At 37.9% G+C, this 25196-nt stretch overlaps 1 protein-coding gene across 3 annotated transcripts in view; it reads right to left on the bottom strand.

Moving 5' to 3' along the window:
• The window catches only part of PRSS12 (serine protease 12), a 75672-nt gene that overhangs the window by 32772 nt on the left and 17704 nt on the right, over positions 1 to 25196 (bottom strand). For all 3 annotated transcript variants that reach the window (XM_070371946.1, XM_070371945.1, XM_070371944.1), the window contains exons 2-5: positions 18295 to 18445; positions 11184 to 11362; positions 8443 to 8584; positions 5263 to 5459 (exon numbers count right to left, since the gene is read on the bottom strand). In XM_070371946.1, coding sequence (XP_070228047.1) covers positions 5263 to 5459; positions 8443 to 8584; positions 11184 to 11362; positions 18295 to 18445 — 669 coding nt within the window. The remainder of the gene's footprint in view (positions 1 to 5262; positions 5460 to 8442; positions 8585 to 11183; positions 11363 to 18294; positions 18446 to 25196) is intronic.

Here is a 25196-nt window from a genome sequence, read left to right as displayed (position 1 = left end):
TACTCCAAAGCTAGTATTTTTAAGAAGAATTTTTAGATATACTTTAGGATGCATGAGTAACTTGAAAGATGGAAGAGAAGAAAAAAAAAAAACGGAAGCAACTAATAAGGACAATTTCCATCTCAGGCTTCCTATTTACTATTGATTCCCAAGGAAGAGCTTAAGTCATAAAAATCACTAAAGATGTAAAAGTTGAGAAACTGATCTCTAGTAAATTGGGGATTTATCTGAATTATGCAAAAGAAATGACTTGTAGTTTTTCACACATCTGTATCGACACCAATAAATATGGTTTTGTTTAATTAAAAGCCCTCGTTATGGCTTGCATACTGCCTGGGGTTGAATTGTGAAGCCATTAGAATGGGCTCTAATCCAATTTGTACACAGAGATACACAGAAGGAAGATGTTGTGAAGAGAAAGAGGGAGAAAACAGCCACCTACAAGCTGAGGAGAGAGGCCTGGAACAGATCTTCCCCTTCCAGTCCTCAGAAGTACCCAACCATTGCGCATACCTTGATTTTGGTCTTCCAGATTCCAGAAGTGTGAGACAATAAATACCTGTTGTTTAAGCCACCCAGCGTGTGATCTGTTACAGTAGGCCAAGCAAACTAATACACTTTCTTTACATTATCTAGTTACTAGAAGGGTCTCCAGCTTGCGCCTCTAAGATTGATAAGGATTCAAAGAATACCATCCAACATGGTGAAATTATTAGAACCTAAGGAGGTGACGTAAGCAGCTAACAAACCAAGTATCATTCAATATGTGTTCAACCCCACGTATGTAATCACTAGACAACATTTTTTAACTGAAAGGAAACACAGTTGGCAAGATAGACACATCCTACTTTGATTCCTCGAATTCTTCTTTGTTGCCCCAGGGTTGCTGGCTCTCTAATCTCTGATCATACTCACTTCATGGAACAGGCATCATAGTGGAATCAATACAGCAAAGTCAAAATAACAACCTTCTCTATGCGTTGTTTACATTAGCTAAAAAATTTTTGTAATAGGCATGTTACAAAACACAATATATTTAAAACTTTACATTTCTTATTATTGTACCTTAAATTTAGGGAGTCTTTGCAAGAGGAAAAAGGGGAAAAGTGATTCTCAAAGAAAAACTTTAAAGAGATGAAATTCTTCTATTTTTGATTTTTACACTTTTTAGATCTTTGGTGCAAAATTAAGAAATCATACACACATGGAATTAGATCTCCACATTCCATCCTAGTTGTTTTATGGGCAGTTTTTCACATTCCATAAAAATAAAAATGATAAAGTATTTTTAAAGCCTAAGTTGCATACTTTGTAAAAATAATATACACAATATTTCTGAACCTAATTTTAGCCACTCATTTTATTAAATCATTGGATTTTTGATGCTTGAAGGGAAACTGAATGACAGAAACCATTCTATTAATACCACCTCACTAAGTTCTTTTTGTTGTAGCAATAACATACATGATTTATTTCTAAAATCTTAAGATGCTTGGGAAAACTAAACAGAGTATACAGTACCTTTCATTATATATCTCAAACTCTGATTACAACAGAGTTTTCTTTATTTCAATTTTCCTATAAAACTGATTTAATACATTATTTTTAAGAAAATAATATTTTTCCTAAAAGAAAGATAAAATCTAGCATAAAAGTAGAAGTTGAACTTTATACTGTAAAATTCAGAGACAATGAAGTGTAAAAGATATCTCTGTTAAGATTTAATACTCTGAACTTTAGAATTAATGCAGTATTGGTGGAGAGTAGTCTTAGGGCAATCAGGGCAAGTAAATTTGAGATAGGATGTGGAAAATTTGGTAATTAATAAACTTATTTAAATTTTTAAAAAAGAATGCAGTATTAAAATAAGAAATCTACATATTTACCATCCCACAAATTTTCCCCAACTAACATAGGCATTAACTAACTACATTTGTACTAAATCACCTTTACTGACCTAGAATATTGTTTTTGAGCATTCCATCTACCACACACCTAAAATTAGGAAGTGTCTACTGAACTACTACTAATTTTGAGAAAAGTTTCATTCACAATTAAAGTTAAGGTCAATGAGTTGCCTTCAAATAGGTGAATACTCTAATAGTCTAACAGCTCTTATCATAGTGCCAAAGAAGTGAAAAAATTAAATTGTTTTTAAACTGCACCATTCCATGATCTCTTTGCAGTCCTTTTTGATAAGTGGGAAAGTAATGATCTCTTTGGATGAATAAATGGTAACCTGATTCTATTGCAAAAGAATAATTTGGCTCAGATATAAGGTTCTTTGGACAAATGAATAGTTAATATATTACCAAAATTAGGACCAAAGAATTCATAATAATGATCTCCTATTTTATTAATAACTATCACCCTGAACTTTTTTAATTTTTTAAAATATATCTATCAATATAATCTTAGAAAATTTAAGATTTTAAGGAAATTGAAAGGATTAGTTGTCCTAACTGTATGTGTATATTTAACCGCACAGGTCTTCAGAGAACTGAGATTGTAGTATTTGGTATGCTTCCCGGGTGGCACTAGTAGTAAAGAACCCACCTGCCAATGCAGGCGAGAAAAGAGACGGGGCCGGGGGTTGGGGGGTGATCCACCCCTGGGTTGGGAAGATCCCCTGGAGGAGGGCATGGCCAACCCACTCCAGTATTCTTGCTTGGAGAGCCCCATGGACAGAGAAGCCTGGCAGGCTATAGTCCAAAGGGTTGCAAAAAGTCAGACACAACTGAAGTAGCTTAGAACACATGCATAGTATTTATAATACTTCATCACATGGAGTACTGATGGATTATGCCTGAATAGATCACTCCATATTTCTAGCAAACAGGCTCTATCTCTCCCAACCACTTGTAATTATTCATCACATAATCCTAAAGGGTCATAAATCCTTTATAGGAAGAAAGCAGCGAGGGAGGAGATCAAACAGAAACAATTTAAAATATGACCTATGAGGGACAGGGTAAAATGCTGTAGTTCTACCTGGTATCATTAGTGCTAGATTAGTGGAGTACGTCACTATGATCCCCCAGGTCAGAGGACAATGGGGAATCAACAGACACTTTGACAAATTAAAGTATGCATGCTTAACTGTGTGCTCAGTAGTGTCCCACTCTTTGTGACCTTGTGGACTGCAGTCCGCCAGGCTCCTCTATCTGTGGAATCTTCCAGGCAAGAATACTGGAGTGGGTTGCCATTTCCTTCTCCATATCCTTCCCAACCCAGGGATCAAGCCCACATCTCCTGCATACGGCGTCCTGCTCGCTCCTGTCGCTGAGGTAGCCTCTCGGGCTGAGAGGCAAGGACAGGGATTCACAGCAGGTAAACGCCAGGGCCCGCCACGCCTGCCTTGCTGGGCCGAGGGCTCACGGGCGACCAGTGGTCCTAGTAGGGGGCTCCGGGCCAGCACTGCGCCTGCAGCAGGCTCTCCATGAAGGCCAGGTAGTCCAGGTTCCACCCTGAGTCCCCACCCGAGGGCGCTTGACGGCCTTCACCTCCTCTCCGGAGAAGACGCTCTCCTGTGGGGCCCCTGTGCTGACCGACAGCTGGGACCAGACCCTCTTGGGGAGCTTCTCATCCAGGGTGAAGATGTCACCACACTTCACCATCAGCTGGGACCCATCCTCGAACTCGACCTGGTAGATGTGACTGGTCACAGAGGAAATGAATTTGGCCCTGTAAAGGTTGCCGTTAGTCCACCGGAGCTCCACGAACTCGCGCTCAGGTGGCGGGCCCAAGCGGGCACAGTCTCTACTAGTGATGCTCTCTGGATACAGGTTGTCGCTGTAGGATCCGTCATCAAAGTTCACTTCCTAGAAGGTCTGCGTGGTGGTGCCGATGACGCGGCACCGGGAGTAAAGCCCGTTGCGGTTCTTGGTGATGACCACCTGGCCCAAGGACACGGCCCTCATGACCTGGACGTTATGGCCCCCCGACTTGTGCTTGAAGCAGGTGATGGAGACGACGTAGGGCCAGTCATCCGGCTCCATGAGGATGCTGGCGGCATGGGCGCAAGTCACATGGAAGGAGGTGGCACATTACCACTGTGCCACCAGGGAATAGTTAATACTGTAGAAATCAACACATCCCAACACAAAACAACACACTGTTTTATAATATGAAGATTCCAGCTTCAGAGTCTCAAAGCAGGAAGATATAAAAGGGGCTGACTCAAGCTTGAGGTGAGACTTAAGGACCACCAGTGGTTATTTCAACATTTAAGTACCAAAAAATACAATATAGATACAAACAGAGCTATGGTAAAGTCCTGGCAAGTCTTCTGAATATCTCCCTCTATACTTTTCATTCATATTTATTCTGGCCTCCCCATCAGATGTTAAGTCTGTCAAGGATATATAGTAGTTGCTCTCTGCTCACAAAAGGACCTTTACCTACGAATATTTAAGGACCTTTACCTAAGAATATTTAAGGTCTTCCCTGTAGCTCAAACGGTAAAGAATCTACCTGCAATGCAGGAGACCCAGGTTGGACCCCTGAGTCGGGAAGATCTCCTGGAAAAGGAAATCGCAACCCACACCAGTATTCTTGCCTGGGACAGAGGAACCTGGCAGGCTACAGTCCATGGGGTCGAACAAGTTAGACACGACTGAGTGATTAACACTATACACGAATATTTTAGACTGTTAGGTGAGCTAAGTACCTTTTATCTGACTATAAGTCTGAAGAAATTTGGAATGAGGGTCATAATAAGTGATGCTAATGGGTATTTTAGTAACAGGATATCTTAGAAAGATAGGTGGGCTGTTTACTCCAATGAATCCACCTTGGAGTCCAGTGAGAAACTTGAAAGATCTATGTTAGGACACAGCAGTGGCTGGCTGGCAAGCAATGATTGACAAGGCCTCAGGACTAAAGACAAATGAATCATGGAGGGTGGGAAAGAGACCTATTGTTTTGTTCTGATTTATTTTCAATCCTTTCTCAAATAGCTCGTTAGAATTCAAGCTAAATGAGAGGCAGAATAGGGACTTAATCAGTTGGGGAATGGACATTGCAGTTTCTTTCTTCCATCTGTCAGATACATGAGAAACGGAGGCTGATGGGTAGAGAAAAATTAGGAGTAAAATTTTGTAACATTGGTGTAAAGACTCAAAAGACTATTTTTCTCTGAAATAAAATTACTAAAATATAGAGCATCTAGGAAAATAGACTTTTTGAAAAGCCAAAGACCAGTGGCTAAACGTGCAGTGGCTACTGGAATATGAATACTCAAGAGCTGTGGCAGGACCTCACCCAGGGAGAATCTGAATCCATTCCCACCGGGGTAGCAGGAGATGCCAACATCTTCCCGATGGCTGCAGTCATGAGTTCCCCAGGGTCTCTGCGAACACTGAAGGAAACTGGCTTCCTTTCCCGAGCAACTGACCCCATCCAGCCATATGGGTCCCATGCTCTCTTCAAAGTGGTTTGCAGAGGCTTGTTTGCCGTATCTGTGGCAATAAAACAAACATCATGCACACAACTGCTCTCTCTTGTTTCAAGGAACCACAAACCATAAAACAAGCAACCTCATTAAGTGTCATGACTTCAGAGGGTAAGTATTGTTCTTTCTCCTATCCTGAGAACTCAGTTCTAACAGTAGTATTCACTACATCACATATTTTCATGATCTTAACAATGTTTGATTGATTGAATGGGTAACGAGTAGATAATTAATCCTATTCCCCCAACCATTCTTGTGTTTTGTCTACAGTTTAACCCACCATTCAGAGAGAATGCAGACAGATAAATGTCAAATTCCTGACCGTGGAAATAACACAGTGCACCAGAAAGTGAGAACTCTTGTATCAGCCTCTGAAAGCCTTCTGAGTGCATTTGATTTCATTAGCTCTCTAAGCCCTTTTCCTATCCTGTCTTCCAAAATAAACCGTGTGAGGAATTTCCTGGAGGTTCAGTGGTTAGGATTCCACACTTTCACTGCCAAGGGTTGCAGGTTCAATTCCTGGTAGTGGAACTAAGATACTGAAAGCTGCATGATGCAGTCAAAGAAAACAAATAAACAAAAAATAAAAACAAAATGTATGTATTGGTTCAGTGATTTCTCAAGAATCATTCCAATCCATGATGAAACCTGGATTTTAACCCATCAAAATCAGAGTAATAACAGTGCTTTTTATAAGGTTACATAAATCTGACTTTTTAAACTTTCATGAATTATATTTGTGTTTCAATTGACTTTATTTGTAACACTGCCCTACTGAAAAAGCCTAAGTGTATTATAATATATATACACACTGTAGAAATAGGAAGGATCCACAAAATTAAAAATTAGCAAATAAGTCAATCCCTACCTTCATTCATCTTCTCCCCAGTTTGGTTCTTTTGTTCTGTAAAATCCAAACAAGCCTCAAGAAATCCCTGGGCTAAAAGATATCTGAAGTCTTTCAATTGGTCTATATAAATAATTAAACTCTAACTCATAAATTTTATGTTAGCCACTTCCATTCATTTTATTATTTCTGTATTAAGAATATGAAGAGATCTTTTGGTCTGAAAGATGAATGTTCCTAATTTTTTCCCATGCACTTATTTATTAAATTTACTTAACATGATGAACATTTCAATAAATTAAAACAATGCAACTTTCAATGTCATTCTAAGACTTCTATTTTTCTGACTGATCGGTTCTTAGCTAGAAAAGTAATTATCCTAAATTCCATACTGCTATCACTTTCAACTTATACCAGGTTTCCACAAAATGCAGCAATCTGATTACATCCGTTCATATCAATTATGTAAGAGACAGAAGAGGCCATTTTGCTTTGGGATTTCGTTTGTATGACGAAACCCAGAGTTCACCCTCTTTTTCACTCCAAAACAGCATTCTCTTTCAGAAACTCCTCTGTAAACTAAAATGTAACTGTAGCAGGTGCCTGTTCTACCTTCTAACACAATCATTTAGAATTTTAACAAATACTGAGAACACTTTCAGAACCATTAAGTTCTGGTACTCTGTATATGCAAGAAAAACTTAATGTATCTGTGAAACAAAATAAATAAAAAATGGAGGAAAAAAAAATCAGCATTTATTCAATTGTTTTCACTAATAAGGAAAAATATGAGAACAGTAAACAACAGTATGTTTGAATTTTTCTAAACTTGTGAAAATGGGATACAGTTCTCAAACTAACAGAGATTTACTCAGATGAAATGGCATTTTAAAGTAATTCTTATTAATTAAACATCAATATTTATTTGGCTAGCATGTCATAGCCCTTCACCTCATAATTATAATTAACTGCACTGCCCATGAAAATTCAAAATATTTGTCAATCACATACATCTATACCTTTTGATGTTTTTATTTACAACAGGAAAATTTAAACTAATTTAAATATTACGTAAATTATAGTATGAACATCATCAGTTATGTTATTAAGAATTATGACTACAGTAATGTAAAGTTTAAAAAGTGAATAGTAAAATTACATATCTACTACCAGAGCTGTTACAAAGTTATACACAAGTTTTAATAACAGAAAAATTAGGGGTAGTTTTTTATTTTCTCTTTTTTCCAAATCTCTAAAATTTTATATTACTTTTACAACTTTAAAAACATGTTTAAACATAGCTTGAATGTTTAGCTTGAATGAAAGCATATTTTTAAGTTTTAATATTTGCAATTAATTCTATCTCAAGCTGAAATAATATAATTTTGCTTATTTCTTTTAAACATGAGACAATTACTTCAAGTATGACATAGAAATATGGAAAATAAGAAAGAATGGGCATTCATAGGCCTCATTCAGATATTAGCTCAAAGGCATCATTTGCAATTACTTCAAGCAACTTAGGTCTTTACTCTGGAATGCATTATGTGTGTGACATGAAATATATTGCTCAAAGTGTGAAACTCAGTTTTTAAGAGAATGAGGTCAAGGGTGAGTTCAAAAGGTCATCTCATGACAAGAAAGCTGTTTTTCTCAAATAAAAGTGATAATTATCATCACATTATGAGAAAGGAAATAATGTAATACCAAAGAATTTGACATTGGACTTCTCTGCAATTTTAAACACAGTGATGTTATTACTAACAACATCCAATAGTAACAATGCATCAGAATAAAACTGATCATTCACAGCACACAGTCTCACTTAAATAGACAAAACAGGACTTCCATGGCTCCAACCAGTCATTCAAGAAGAAAGGTGGTGGCAGGAAAGGCAAGTGAGATAAATAGTAAGATATGGATGGGTATTTATCATCAAAGAGAATGTTATTGTTTTTTAATTGCTGAACTTCCATATATAGATAGGTAGATAAGAGGGGTAGGAAGGTAGGTAGAATAGACATGTAGATAATGTTTGAGAATATATATCGTTAGTATTATAGACATTCCAAGTAAAGGTAACAAAATAAGACTTCTAAAAATAGAGTTTGGCATTTAGCTATCTTGTATCAATAGATCTTACTTAAATCCCAGCTGTCGGCAAACCACATAGGTATTAAGATCAGTCCAGCCGTCATTACAGACAGTCCCCCACTGTCCTCTGTGATACACCTCCAGGCGACCCTCGTGGCTGCCTTTACCACCTGCAAGTCTGATGACGCCATCTGCGACAAGAAGGAAACACGGAGACTGAGTAAATAATGACCAGAAAAAAGCAGAGCAACATTTTAATTTCATGAGAAATACCATCCTACCCAGATCTCTCTCTAGGCCTTTTTTTTTTTAACTCCTACTAGAATTGTCCTTGGTAGCTCGGACAGTAAAGAGTCTGCCTGCAATGCTGGAGACCCGGGTTAAATCCCTGGGTCGGGAAGATCCCCTGGAAAAGGAAACGGCACCCCTCTCCAGGATTCTTGCCTGGAGAACCCCATGGACAGAGGAGCCTGGCAGATTACGGTCCATAGGGTTGCAAAGAGTCGCTCACAGCTGAAGCGACTAAGCACACAAGCATAGACCTGTGCTCAGTGATCTGAGGTCATTAACGGGATTGCTCTTGAACAAAGTCATAACACATATCTGTCCTAACAAAACACTTTCCCTTTTATTTGTACTCCTATGTCTAAGTAGAAAAATATACTCTGATATAATTCCAAAGTAATTATTTAGATTTCTCCAGATTAAATACTTGGGAAATTTCTTATAGGTTTAATCTCCTTAAGTATGAACAACATTTGTCATTTAAATTTAAAAAGTATAAAAACACAGTAACTTGGAAATAGCTGAAAAATTTAACTGTGAATGAAAAAATACTGAACTATGAAGACAGAATAAGCTATTCTGGTTGAAGAGTGATCAATCATGTCAAAGTATTTATTATTATTCCTTAGGCATTCATAAAGGATTCCCTGGTGGCTCAGATGGTAAAGAATCCACCTGGAATGCAGGAGACCCAGGTTCAATTCCTGGGTTGGGAAGATCCCCTGGAGAAGGGAATAAGAACTGGGGTGCAGGTTTTGCCTTTGTTCTTTTGTCGATAATACAAATCTAAATTTGAGTCTTCTGAAATTAAATGAATACTTAATTCCCAGAAAATCCTGTAAAAAGCATCTAAGCAGATACACAATATAATAAATTCATTTCCCAAAAAGTATAAGAGGCTATTTCCATCGAAAATAACCCAAACACTGTCCCTCCTCCCAAATGAAATACATAAATAACCTTGGGGGAAAGTCATCCTTTTCATGAATCTCTGGGATCATTCAAAGTAAATTAAGATCTCCTAGCAATAGAATGGGAGAAGGCAATGGCACCCCACTCCAGTACTCTTGCCTGGAAAATCCCATGGACGGAGGAGCCTGGTAGGCTGCAGTCCATGGGGTCGCAAAGAGTCGGACACGATGGAGCGACTTCACTTTCACTTTTCACTTTCATGCATTGGAGAAGGAAATGCAACCCACTCCAGTGTTCTTGCCTAGAGAATCCCAGGGACGGGGAGCCTGGTGGGCTGCCATCTACGGGGTCGCACAGAGTCGGACACAACTGAAGTGACTTAGCAGCAGCAGCAATAGAATCATTATTAATGTAAAATTTCACTGTTTGCAAAGCATTGTTACACCTGTTACCTCATTTGACCACCCCAGCAACACTACAAGACTATCGTCATTTGAAAGAGGAGGAAATGGAGGCTCAAGAAGATGAAGTGCTCTGGCTTACAATCTGGTATAAATTTTCTATTTATTTTGTGTATAAATGTGTTAGTCTAATAAAATAACAGAGTGTACAGAACTATGTAAATAAAAAAGTAGACCTTCGGCATTTCACAGTTTCTCAGAAGTATTTCATTTAACTTTTTTAAAGAAATATTAAAACCCTATTTTTTTTCTTCAAGCTCTTTTTGCTATAGAAACAACAGATTTGTGATGACCCAACTTCTCTTGCCCGTCCATTTCTCTCTTCTTCCCCCCAAACATTTAAGTACATAATACACTCATTTGCACTCAGACATGTCCTTGCAACACAAGACATAGCTTGACAAGCATGCTGTGATTTGGAAGAGTCTGAATATTCAGTACAGCAAAGGTTAATCTGGCTCTTTAATAGTGTTCTTTAATCAACAATCCCATCAAAATAGTTCACCAGCTATAAACACATTCTGAGAGTCAAGACAGGTTAATCAATGAATGGACTAAATATATAATTGTAATACCTAACATCCTAAATTTATCATTGTACACTGATTCTGACTGCTGCTGCTGCTGCTGCTAAGTCGCTTCAGTCATGTCCAACTCTGTGCGACCCCACAGACGGCAGCCCACCAGGCTCCCGCGTCCCTGGGATTCTCCGGGCAAAGAACACTGGAGTGGGGTGCCATTGCCTTCTCCAATGCATGAAAGTGAAAAGTGAAAGTGAAGTCGCTCCATCGTGTCTGACTCTTCGTGACCCCATGGACTGCAGCCTACCAGGCTCCTCTGTCCATGGGATTTTCCAGGCTAGAGTGCTGATTCTGACTACTGGGTACTATATATTGCAACAAGATTATATGTTCTTAATTACTTTATAGGATTGTGTAGCTTTCAACTGAAAATTTCAGAAATATTTATAAATAAAGAGAGCATTTTAATACACAGTATACATTCTTTTTATGTTTTATTTGGGGATTTATTTGTAAGTGCATTTAGTAATATTAGCTAAATTGAGGAGGGAAGTTAAAACCAAATAGGCGCGAAGGCAAGAGTGGCTAGGTTGACAGGGTGAAGTTCCTACCTGTTAGAGGGGTACAGGACACTCCAGCATCTTCTTTATGGTCACAGTTATGCTCTCCCCAGGAACTCTTTGGACACTGCTCAATAGAAAGCTCATTCCCGGTGCAGCGTACCTCATCCAACATTACTGGACCAGACCCTTCCCCAAAATACGCCTGATTCCATGCTTTGGCAATGCCACTGAACAAACATAAGAACATAAGTCAGATCAAAGGTTAGTCGGACCTGTTTCTTCTTTTGCCTCTGGCAAAGGTAAACTTATGATTAATTTATAATTTTCCTTATCAATTCATTCCACTGTAGCTATCTTGGTCCATAAAGTACCAAACTAAGAATGAAAGAGCTGCAAGCTAGAGTCTGGGGCCCTGATGACTGTGGAACCACCATACCAACCTTGAGTTGACTATCTCTGGTCTTTATGACCATTGCATCAGTGATGCTGGCCAGCCATCTCATCCTCTGATGCCTTCTTCTCCTTCTCCCCTCAGTCTTTATTAGCATCAGGGATTTTCCACATGAGTCAGCTGTTCACATCAGATGACCAAAATACTGGAGTTTCAGCTTCAGCATCAGTCCTTCCAATTCAGGGTTGATTTCCCTTAAGATTGACTGGTTTGATCCCCTTGCTGTCCAGGGGACTTTCAGGAGTTTTCTCCAGCACCACAGTTTGAAGGCATCAATTCTTTGGTGCTCCACCTTCTTTACGGTCCAGTTCTCAGAACTGGACATGACCACTGGGAAGACCAGATCCTTGACTACATGGACCTTTGTCGGCAGAGTAATGTCTCCTTTTCAAACCTACTGTCTAGGTTTGTCACAGCTTTCCTGCCAAGTAGCAAACATCTACTGATTTCACGGCTGCAGTCACTGTCCACAGTGATTTTGGAGCCCAAGAAGAGGAACCTGTCACTATTTCCACCTTTTCCCCTCTATGTGCCATGAAGGAATGGGGCTGGATGCCATGATCTTAGCTTTTTTAATATTTAGTTGTAAGCCGGCTCTTTCACTCCCTTCCTTTGCCCTCATCAAGAGGCTCTTTAGCTCCTCTTTGCTTTCTGCCATTAGAGTGGTATCATCTGCATATCTGAGGTTGTTGATGTTTCTCCTGCCTATTTTGATTCCAGCTTGTAACTCATCCAGCCTGGCATTTCTTATGTCTTGTTTAAGCCACAGTTATTTTCAGTTCTCTTACTCATGGCCAAACATTTCTTCACTCAAATTTATTTGACTAAATTTACTTCTCTCACAATTCAAAGTGACACCATATTCTCTAGAACCCCAGATTTCAATGAAGAAGATCATGACTGCCTGTCAAAATGATAAATGACTTCAGAAATTGCATCTTTAGCCCTTTTCAGCCATTTAATTCTTAAACTAGAGTATTTATATTTTTAGTTTGCTTTTCAACGATACTGCATCTATTCCCCACTATTTAAGTTGCCCTTTTCTCCTTACATTATAACTATCTTGAGAATTTAAAACCAAAACAGGAAAGCAATTCTGATATATGTAATTCAAATTTTACTATCCAGAAATAAGGTTTTATCGGAACAAAACCACACTCATTCCCAAATTATTGTCTGTGGCTGCTTTTGCACTACACAAAAGCTCAGTGGAGTAACTGGAAAGTCTAAAGTACTCACTATCTGTCCCTTTACGGAAAATGTTTGTTGACCCTTGCTCTAGAGGAAAGAGATTAATGAAAGCAAATATGAAAACTGATTTAGAGAACACTGAAAGTCGCAGAATATAAGCAGAGGAGACAGGATGACTAATGCAGGTCATGGGGAAGCCAGATAGGAAAGCTTTGGAGAAAGGCAGATTAACCGTCTCCTTGGATCTCTGCCCTGTGACAATTGCTAGAAAAGAAAAAGATCTGTGTCTGTTAAAGAAAATTTCAGTGAGTATAATTCCTTGAGGCAAGATTAGGTGCTAAAATAAAACCAGGGACCAATATGAGAGAAAATAAAATTTGATCCCAAATTCAGAAACAAAAAATGAACTCCAGATGGTTTAAAAATCTAAATAGAAAGAAGGAAAAAAAGGGAGGAAGGAGGGAAAGAGGAAGACAAGATGACTAAAAAGTTAATACAATGCAATGAAATAATAAGAACATAGTTATTAAACCCTTGATAATAAGGGAATTTCCTGAGCAAGATTAAAAAAAAAAAAAACGAGAAATCAGAAAACAAAGACTATAAAAAGTTAAACTTATAAATTTGAACTATGTAATAAATAAACCAAACACATAAATTTGAACTACTGTATAGCAAAATACAGCACAATCAGATCAAAAGGCAAAGAAGGTAAAAGATATATTTGTAAAATATAACAGCAATCAAAGAAAAAAAATTCTTAGAAGTAAATAATCATAATTTATTATTATCATAATGAAAGACAAAACGACCAACATCAAAAATAGGGTAATGGAGAGAAACAAGCTATTTACAGAAGAAGAAATACCCATGGCCACTGAGCATATGGTAAGATGCTCAACTTACAAGGATCAAATTAAAACAGTAAGAATGCATTTTTACATATCCTTAAAATCCTTTGCACTAAAAGTCTAGGCTAAAAGACTAAAAACTAAAGACTTTCTATTCCCAAGAAAAAATAACAAAGGTAAAATACTCATTACTTGGGAGTGACTTGAGACAGGCTGGACAGAGTAACTGAAATACACTGCATTTCAGATATGTCAAAGATGTGGTAGAGGTTCTAGGAAAAAGCAAAAGGCCTGATTAATAGCCTCTAAACTGTGTTCCTACCTTAAGGGAGGACACTAGATGGGAGTTCAGAAGCCCCGGACAGTGACTCTGGGGAAAATCATCTATGTTACAATGCAGCCTTAAAACATCATTTGGGTGTTTTATTTTCTTCCTTATATATCTCCATATTTTCCATTGTTTACAACCATTATTTTAATGATCACAAAAATGTTTAATTAAAATAATCAGAAAAATTAATGCAACAAATTCAAGAACCAAAACAAAACAAAAAAACACTACCTAGGAAACCATGATGTAAAACAAACTAGGCTTCCCAGCTAATTTTTGAGTTTACTAAAAATTAAGATGATACTTATAAATACACACAGTCCTTCAGCCTATTTCCTGGTGCCCTGGACTGTACTGGCTTTCAGGGGAATACCAAAGAAATGGATGACTCTGCCCTTCAAGAGACTGTCTAATACCAGGGAGAGCAACATAAAACTCATGGTTTGTTAAAGGCTAATAAGTGCTATGTAAATTTGATAAAGTTTTGTGTGTTCTCTTCCCTTCCATTATGAAAAGTATGTCCACACCAGCCCCGGCAGTTCATGTGTAGTAACAGTCCCAGTTTTACTACTTTCTTACCATCTGACCGCCGAATAAATTTGTGGAATAGGGGATCTCTGGTATAATACTCCTATTTATTAGGTTACTTTATGCAAAGTTGTTTGACCTACATAGCAGCAATCCCCAATAAACACTGAATTGATCCTATGTCTGATCCGTATCCAAACATTCCTAAACCTCTTTAGCTAATCTGATTGTATTCATATAAAATAGTCTGTTTTTCATAGAAAAATAGCAAATAAAAAGTACCACCTGACTAACTCAATCCCTGGATTTAGCTACTACTTTGAATAGATACAGAATTGAGTTAGGCAATTCTACTGTGTAAAAAGGATTACTTGTTAGGTTATAAAAGATTGGTTCTTTGACCACAAATATCATTTTGTGACACATAACATTTGGATGAAAAACTCATTTTTATGGTCAATAGTCCATATTTCTTTCTGGAAAACAATCCCCTCTATCTCCAGTAATGACATTTTGAAGTATACTGAATGATTACTGTATGCCAGACACTGGTCTAACAGCTTCAAATGTATTAACTCTTTCAATCCTCCCTACAACCCCATGATGTTATTATCCACTGTTTACAGATGAGGAAACTGAGGTGCAGAAGTTAAACAATTTGCCCAGAATTAGATGGTAAAATGTGTCTGGCTTTAGAGCAGACTCTGAAACACTTTGCTTTCTTTCAGTCTCGTGGGGCATTTTCAGTGAGGTGTCTGTGGCACATTAATATATAATCTGTCTAAAACATGCTTATCATCAATTTCCTCCTACAATAAACTTTTCTCTCTTGACTTCCCTATTTCTTTCAGCCTGTATTCGTATTTATCCTTATTAATACCTGCCTATTTTACAAACAGTGTAACATGAAAGGAAAATTCCTACTTTGGGAGCCATAAATTTCAAGATTCTGGTCCTCACTCACAGTATAATTTGGGAACTTTGAGTAATCTCAGGGAGCCTAACTTTCTCATCTGTTAAATAAGGCCTCCTTTCTGCTCAATAATTAGACATACCAATAATGTTTGTAAAATATTTTAAAAATTAATAAGCAATAAAATAATAAAACAAATAAATATTTTTAAAGAGTATGAGAAGAATTTTTATTTTGACCACTGAATAATATGGTTCTGTAATATAATTTTATAGCCAAAAAAAAAACCTAAGGAAAAAAAAGTGTTCAAAAATTTACAATTCTTATGTAAATTATGGCATATCCACAGAATAAAATATGATGTCACAGTTCCATTAGCAGCTACGCTTTTAAGAGTTCTGAAAGACATAGGAAATGCTTCAATGTTAAGTGCACAAAAAGAACGCCAAGTAAAATGTCTCTACCTGAAACTTCACTGCACATGTATGCATTCTCAAGTTCAATTTTCTAACACTTGGCTGCTTCCTTTCCTGATCCTCATGTTTCTCTGAGTTCTGGGCTAATCAAATTTAAATATCTTAAGTACGGTTATTTCTTCTGTGTTTTAGGAAGCTTGCCAGCTACCAAAATCTACAGCCACCATTAAACGATGAGGGTCAACAAAGACAGCATCTCACAAAGAAATTGTAACCAGCACTCCAGGGAGGCATGATATAGTTTGCCTTTGGGAATTCAACAAAGCAAGTACCACTGAGATGAAACATGTAACATTAAAAATTATTTCATCTGAAAGTACTGTGCCTTTAAGTGAGCAAAACAAATTCTAGGGGAAGAGCAGTTGCAGAATACTGCTGTACTGCAAGTTTATGAGAGAAGTAGAAAACCAAAGGAAAGAAAAACAGAGCAAAAGAACAGCATCAGTTCAGAGACTAGGATACTTATAATAAAAAAAAATCTCCACCAAGCTATATTGTTGGTTATTACACAGGCCTGTGGAAGATCTTTGCTGTCTTGAATATTTGAAGGTATTTTCCCTTTTCATCACTTCTCTAAATACAAAGCTCCTCATACAAAAGATAGCAATGAGCAAATGCTTGAGAAAGATGTAAACACTTTACTCAACCCACACATATGTTCAACATTAATACAGTCTTCCTTGTGATTCTATCTCTACATTCTTTCCATGTAGTAGACTATTGTTTGTCAACACAGTCTTTGTTTAAGAACTGTTTATGTAAGTGAAAAAAAAAAAATCTTGGCTAAAGAAAGAACTCTACATTACAACATGAATTTTTAGAATCACTTTTAAAACTACAAAAGTGAAAGTGTTAGTTGCTCAGTGGTATTCAACTGTTTGCTATAGCAAAGTCCGACCCCACGGACTATAGCCTGCCAGGCTCCACTGTCCATGGAATTCTCCAGGGAAGAATATTGGAGTGGGTTACCATTTCCTCCTCCAGGGGATCTTCCCAACCCAGGAATCGAACCCACATCTCGAGTATCCTGCATTAGCAAGTGGGTTCTTTACCAGTAGGGCCACCTGGGAAGCAAATACTTGAGTGATGTTTATCTAATCAAACTTTTGGATCTCGCCTCCCATTTCAGAAGTTACAAGAACCAGAGGAGTAAGCTCACTGACACCAGGAGGAAGAAATGAGACAAATCCAGAAGGTAGGATATTCTACAAAACAACCGGTGTTGTCTTTGGTCTCTGCAACAAGTCAGTGTTAGGAAAAACAAGAGAACGTTCTGGATTAAAAGACTTTGGGGATATAACACCCGCATGCACCACAAGGCCCTGGGCTAAATTCTGCTACAGAGAACCATCTGTCAAGGACATGGTGGGAACACGTATGGAAATTTGAACATGACAGGATATTAAACAATGTAAGAATGATTACCTCTTACATTAGTTGTGATGATAATTTGGCGATGTAGGACAATGTTCTTATTTTTAAAAGGTGCACACTGAAGTATTTAGAGGTAAAATGTTGAAAAATCTTTATTTTGTTTTAAAATACTTTAATATTAACCTACAGTTTTGAAAAAGTTGGGGAGGGACAGTTGCAAAAACAATTGCAAAAAAATTACGGTTCAAGGTTCAAAAGTCACGCTCCAGCGTCAAAGACTATGCTTAACTGGACAAAGTGAAACAAGAACTGAGACGTTTTCATTTTGAGAAGTCTCCACATCAACCCACCGCTACCTGCCACAACATGCTAAATATTTTTTTTTCAAATTTAAAGTAAAATATCAACTTTCAGAAGATCTGCCAGTATAATTTGAGAGAAACTTTTAGGCCTTCTATACCAATGTTCACTAAAGACAAGGATCAGAGGATACAAAATTATAACATACTATTCCAAAGTAACCATAACTAAAGCAACATATAATATTGGTTTTCTGTCTTTATTCCACACGCTTCATTGCCATATCCTGCACAGGAATTATTTCCTTTGAACATTAATAAACATTCTTTGTTCTAAGCACAACCTAACAAATAAGGAAGCAATGGCCAAAAGTTTAGACAATATTTTGGGGAAAGAAGTTGAACTTCAGTTAAAGCCTCACAACTAGTTTCATCATATGACTTTGGTAAGTCACCGTGGTTGACCATGCTAGTGACTACCTGGGAGTCCTGTAAAGGCTCCTGATAAAAAGTGGTAAAAGGCTTAAGATTTTTAAGAATACAAAGTCAGTTGAATTCAGATACAAACAGGTTAGATCTATAGGTATACAGACATTCTCTTCAAGGAGACTACAGCCAAATACAATGATCAAAAAGGTGGCTTTTTCTATTTGTTCAAAGAAATGTGCAATTTAAACACACCTACCTTTGGGTATGGAAGCAATAAACTTAGAAATGTAAGCAAAACAAAAGAAGAACAACCAACCTCAGACCCAGCTGCCTGCAGACCACTTCTGCATCTGCATCATCCCACTGGTCGTCACAGACTGTCCCCCACTGACCGGCATGGTAGACCTCCACTCGGCCCTCACGCACACTGCTCCCCCCAACAAGGCGCAGGATGGGGAACGCAGGACCTGCAATATGAAATTAACGACAAATTAACACCTACACATCTACACTGAGCTACAGAAGATCAGGTATATTCTATTTGTTTGTCATTCTCAATCATAAAGTTATATTTAATAAGTCACTTCAGCGATATGGACATACCCACGCATGTCTAATATATTTTATGATAATCTCAATTGATTAAAACCCTCCAACTTGAATTACACTCATATAAATAGCTGTCAAGAGGAAGCAGTCTAAATTCACTTTTCCCCGAGGACCTCAGAAACCAGCAAAGACACACTCAAAACTGCAGTTATTGGAAACCCATTTGATTTTTATGGTATTGTGGGGGGTAGCATTGATTTTTTAATTTACAGTAACTTGAGCATTACCAACATGTAATTATTAAGAATGGCACTTTTATCTATGACATACTTGCTTTCAGCATAGAAATATTTTTACATTTGTAGAGATCAAGTCAAAGTTTACATTATCACATTATAAGAAGCTGGTGGACATCACAGCCACTACCTTCAAAAAACAATACTGAAGATTCATTTGTGTATGAATCAATTCATTCTCTGTGAAGAATACCAGAGGCTTCCCCATGCAAATTCCTTATTATAGTCTACGATACCCTTATCTATTTTCATCAGTTTAATTTTTCTCTCTTTTTATTAGCCTAGAATTGAGGACACAGGGAATGCCTTTCCCTTTCACTCAAGTACTTCAGATACCCAGCTATGTAGAAGGCAGGTAATAAATATTTGTTGACTGACTGGATTGGCAAGCGATGACTAAAAGCCTAGAAAGAATATCCCAAACAACGAAAAATAACTATCGCTATCCATTCCTTCAATTCTGTTTCTTAAACAGCTATTAGGCAGAGAGGCACTGCACAAATGCTACCCCTTAAGCAGTATATTGCCTCGGGATATGGACAACATGAGCACAGACGGGAGACCACTGGGAAGACCCTGCAGGGGTTCAGGTGCAAAAGGAGCTTGCCCACCACTGGGGGGAATTAGGGCATCTCTTCTAAAGAAGCTGTAGCTAAGAGGGCCAAGATGATGGATGGGACTTCATAAGTTAGACATGGGGATGTGCAGTTCAGACAAAATGAACCGAATGAACAAAAGCATAGAAGCACAAAGCTGTATGTGTTTGGGAAACAGAACAGCCCTCTAATTTTTCTGGAATAAAGAATGTGAGATGGTCAAAGGTTCAGAACAGGCTGGGTCCCTATTAGGAAATTTAGTTTTATCTTTTGCCAAATACTCATCATTTATCCACATGAAATATGCTTCTAATTCCTCCACAGTATAAGCAGCTATCAATAAATGGTATTTGGACATTCATATTTTTATTCAAATATCACACCAGAGAAGGGATTTAGATTAGTGAACATGTACATCTATTCATATTCTGATATTTGTAACACAGTTTTCTTACATAAGTCAACTAGCACTTGTAATTTGGAAAAGGATAAAGTTAGGCTTAATAAACATAACTGTTCTCAACATTATATAGCAGCTTATAATTAATGATTGCTCAATTATGATAAGAAACCTAAATTTACATGTTATTATGTTTATTTTTCTTTTAAGAAGCTTGGAAAATATAGAAACTAACCAATGGAAACAACATAAATTTCTTAAATTATTATATCCTTTTCTGCCTCTCCTCTCCCCACCTCCATGGTAAGCTTGGAAAAAACAGAAAAACAAAAAATTTTAAGAGGAAATTTAAAATTATCTACAACCCAGAAACATTATGGCATAATTACCTTACATTTTTTAAAATGTTGTGCTTTATTTTAAATGTAGTTTTTACACTGGTTGTATAAGTATTTGTGAAAATATTAAGAAGCTCAAAGACAAAATTTAGTCACCATCTCACATCTTCCCAACAAATACACACAGAAAAAAAATAATTTGAAAGAAATTTCAGTGAAGTAGTTGACTCGTATTTAACTTATGGATAAATAAAACTCCCAGACATTTTCATTTATATTGATATTTCCTATGTCCAATACTCAGATACGATCTTCTACTTTTTAAGTGTTGGAAAAGTACTACATGCCAAGATGCTAAATGTAAATTACAAACTAAAAGAAAGTATTAACATTAAAGGTCTGCTGCTGTGCCTTAAGATAGACTCAGTGTTTGCTGATTTGAGCTGTTTTCATATTCTCATTTAATTTACCATAAAAGCATATTTTTTCACTCCCACTTCTAATTTATCTCAACCTTCGATACATATATGCTTACACCAGTCTTAAATTTACCTTTGCAGCCAGAGTATAAACAAGTGGATAGATTATAGAGAATGGAGAGCTTTTTTAAATAAAGAGTAGACAGAGATCCTGAAAAAAAGGATTGTTTTCAAAATTTTACTTACTTCACTACTTGAAAAACGTTAACATATTTTACCAGTTAGGTTGAACACAGAATACAAGCAATATCTACAAAAAGCAGTGCACTGTTGAGCCCGATTCAGAGCATCCCTGACGTAGCAAAGTGTAAACATGTATTTGCCAAAGGTAGGATTACCAAGAGGTGGAGAGGCAAAGGAAGAAAAGGAAAAACTTACACGACATAAAGATTTAGAATGCACCTTGCACCCACAAAAGGACTGCAGCTCTCCAAGCACAGCCTCGTATGAGATCTTGCACCATTTCCATCGGGTCTTCCTGTCAGTTCACAAGAACGACCCTAGCTTGGATTTTCCTATTTTTTCAGAGGGAGCAGGTCAATTCCTTCCCTGATACTTGTACTCAATCAGAAACCATTGCCCTCAGCTGTCTGCTGGCATTCTAAGACCTGAGACATCTGATCACGCTGCTATCTCCAAGAAAATCCAAAAAGGTGTGATAGCCACAGGTGTGGTCACACGTTAAAACAACCATGGACCCCAGAAAACCCAACCACCATTGTGAAACCAAAAGCCTAGAAAGAATATCCCAAACAAGGAATAATAACTAGCAAAGGGAGCTTCTCCCGCTGCTTCCATTCACATGATCATACACACATCTGTATACTGAAACCATATACTAATCACCAATGCTGCAGATGGTGACTGCAGCCATGAAATTAAAAGACGCTTCCTCCTTGGAAGGAAAGTTATGACCAACCTAGATAGCATATTAAAAAGCACAGACATTACTTTGCCAACAAAGGTCCGTCTCGTCAAGGCTATGGTTTTTCCAGTGGTCATGTATGGATGTGAGAGTTGGACTATAAAGAAAGCTGAGTGTGAAAGAATTGATGCTTTTGAACTGTGGTGTTGGAGAAGACTCTTGAGAGTCCCTTGGACTGCAAGGAGATCCAACCAGTCCATTCTAAAGGAAATCAGTCCTGGGTGTTCATTGGAAGGACTGATGGTGAAGCTGAAGGTCCAATACTTTGGCTACCTCATGTGAAGTGCTGACTCATTTGAAAAGACCCTGATGCTGGGAAAGACTGAAGGCAAAAGGAGAAGGGGATGACAGAGGATGAGATGGTTGGATGGCATCACTGACTCAATGGAGATGAGTTTGAGTAAACTCCTGGAGTTGGTGATGGACAGGGAGGCCTGGCATGCCGCGGTCCATTAGGTCGCAAACAGTCAAACACAACTGAGCGACTGAACTGAACTGAATACCTAGACATCATGCATAGAAGGAGCCCTTATCCAAGGTAGTGATTTGCTTTATGGAATGTGCTATCTTCAGAGTAGAACACTAATAACTATGATTTGATTCGATTCCATAAAGTGAAAATATTTTGTTATAGTTTCTGTATTTTATTTTTGGTTTCAAGATGATTTTTAACTTGATTCCATCACAATTTTTCATTACCCAAATAAGTGTTTCATATACAGTATATAATAATCCTATAAACAAATTAGATTAAAACAGAAAATACGTGAAGTGAGGTCAGGGCTTCCCAGGTAGTCCAGTGGTTAAGAATTTGCCTTGCAATGCAGGGGAGACCAGTTCAATCCGTGGTCTGGGACGATCCCACATGCTAGGGGGCAGTTAGGCCCAAGCTTCACAACCACTAAAGCCGGCATGCTCTAGAGCCTGTGCTCCACAGCAAGAAAAGCCACCTCAATGAGAAGCCCGTGTGCTGCAACTAGAGAGCAGCCCCTACTTCTGCAACGAGAGAGAGCCCATGCACAGCAGCCAAAAAATTTTAATTAAAAAAAAACTGAGTTCAAATGTAAATCCAACAGTTAGATGAATTCCTTTGAAGACTAATTAGATTGTTGCTAAGTCATGATGATTCAGACTCAAGTCTGTATTTAAACGCTTAGGAAAACATTTAACTAAGACACGTTTTTCACCTGGAATGCTGAAAACAGAATAAAAGTAAAGCAAGAGAATAATTTTTTTTTTTTTTTACCATGGGAAAAGCTACACAGGACAGCAGCTGCCATCTTCTCAGAACACGCCCTGCCCTGCCAGATGTCTTTTTCACAAAGCAGTATATTTTCTTCATCTCCTCGGCAACGGACATTGCTCCAATAAACGGGAATAAGGCCCAGTTCAGAAAACGGGGTTTGTTTTGCGACTCCTTTTCCTCTGGAAGTACAATGCTCAAGATTAGGTTGATCAAATGTAGGCTAACTTTTATCAAAGCACTGCTGCTGCTGCTAAGTCACTTCAGTCGTGTCCGACTCTGTGCGACCCCATAGACAGCAGCCCACCAGGCTCCCCGGTCCCTGGGATTCTCCAGGCAAGAACACTGGAGTGGGTTGCCATTCCCTTCTCCAATGCATGAAAGTGAAAAGTGAAAGTGAAGTCGCTCCATCGTGTCCGACTCTTAGTGACCCCATGGACTGCAGCCTACCAGGCTCCTCCGTCCATGGGATTTTCCAGGCAAGAGTACTGGAGTGGGGTGCCATTGCCTTCTCCAATGCATGAAAGTGAAAAGTGAAAGTGAATCGTGTCCCATTTTAAAATTTATATATATATATATATATAATAGTATTTGCTAGCAAGACTTTGAAATCAATTAAGATAACTCAGCTAGTCTACATATGTTTAACCTCTGATATGTACAAAACTGAAATTAAATTTTTAAAAAATTAAATGCTTATCTGAATAACATGATGATCTCTAGAACTGTCTCCATGCGACAGCTTCCATTAACCCAACAATAAATATTTGGGGTGTATCTAAAATATGAATCTGTCTTGACAGCAATAAAGCCAGGTTGCTCTGCCCTTATTTGAAATTCTCTTTTATTAATGGACTACTAAGAGATGACAGAAGGAATCAGATCTGAAATTTATGTTTGCAGAAAGGTAGTTTACATTCTTTTATCAATCAAGAGAATCTCTGTAATTCACATCTCCACTACAGGGCTTGCTTTTGTTTTTAAATTTTTTAGAAAATTTAATATGCATATAGTTGACTTACAATGTTGTGTCTGCTATACAACAAAGTGAATCAGTTATGCATATACACATACCCATTCTTTCTGCTGTACAAAGAAGTGAATCAGCTACGCATATACATATACGATTCTTTCTTAGATTATTTTCCCATATAGGTCATCACAGAGCACTGAGTAGAGTTCCCTGTGCTATAAAATAGGTACTTATTAATTATCTATTTTACATATAGTAGTGTGTATATATGAATCCCAATCTCCCAATTCATCCCTCCCTACTGTTCCCTCTTAGTAATCATAAGATTGTTTTCTACATCTGTAACTGTATTTTGTAAATAAGTTCATTGTACCATTTTTGTTTTCTTGTGTCAGTCTCATAGAAAATTTCATTCTTCCCTGATTTTCAGGGATAATAAAAACACAGGTAGAAAGGTACATGAAGGAAGACACTGACACCAGCCTACAAATTTGTTACACCTTCAGGCTGTCAAAGAAAAAGGCAATATACGCCCACCAGCCAAGGACTATTTGCCAGACAAAATACCGGAGATAAAATCAGTAATTAACATGCTAACACCATAACTCTTTGTAGGCTCTCCCCTTCCTCTTGCTTTTATCCTGATTTATCCCAACCCTCATTGTAAAAAATTAGTGAAGTTGTTGCTTAACCTAAATAATTGTTTAGTTAACTAACTTAACTAATCGTTGTTTAGTTGCTAAATCATGACTCTTTGTAATCCCATGGACCGTAGCCCACCAGGTTCCTCTGTCCATGGAACTGCCCATCAAGAAAACCGGAGTGGGTTGCCACTTCCTTCTCCAGGGGCTCTTCCTGACCTAGAGATAGAACTTGCATCTCTTGCACTGGCAGGTGGATTCTTTACTGATTAAGCCACCAGGGAAGCTTAATTAAGTATTGCTGTTGTTCAGTCGCTCAGTCGTGTCCAACTCTTTGAGACACCAAGGACTGCAGCACACCAGGCTTCCCTTTCCTTCACCATCTCCGGAAGCTTGCTCAAACTCATGTCCATTGAGTCCGTGATGCCATCCAATCATCTCATCATCCACTTCTCCTCCTGCCTTCCATCTTTCCCAGCATCAGGGTCTTTTCCAATGAGTCAGCTCTTCACATCAGGTAGCCAAAGTACTAGAGCTTCAGCTTCAGCATCAGTCCTTCCAATAAATATTCAGGGTTGACTTCCTTTAGGATTGCCTGGTTTGATCTCCTTGAATCTAAGGGACTCTCAAGAGCATTCTCCAACATCACAGTTGCAAAGCATCACTTAAGTATTACATTAACCCTATTTGCTACTCTAATAGAATCAAAAGTCTGAACAAAACTTAAGCCCTTAAGGTTCGCCTACACTAAATATAATTTCCCACCTTTCTAGTGAGA

This window comes from Bos mutus, chromosome 6 (assembly GCF_027580195.1).
Source record: "Bos mutus isolate GX-2022 chromosome 6, NWIPB_WYAK_1.1, whole genome shotgun sequence".
NCBI classification, from domain to species: domain Eukaryota; kingdom Metazoa; phylum Chordata; class Mammalia; order Artiodactyla; family Bovidae; genus Bos; species Bos mutus.
Note: the sequence above shows the minus strand (reverse complement) of the source record. Positions and strands in the feature narration are given on the sequence as shown.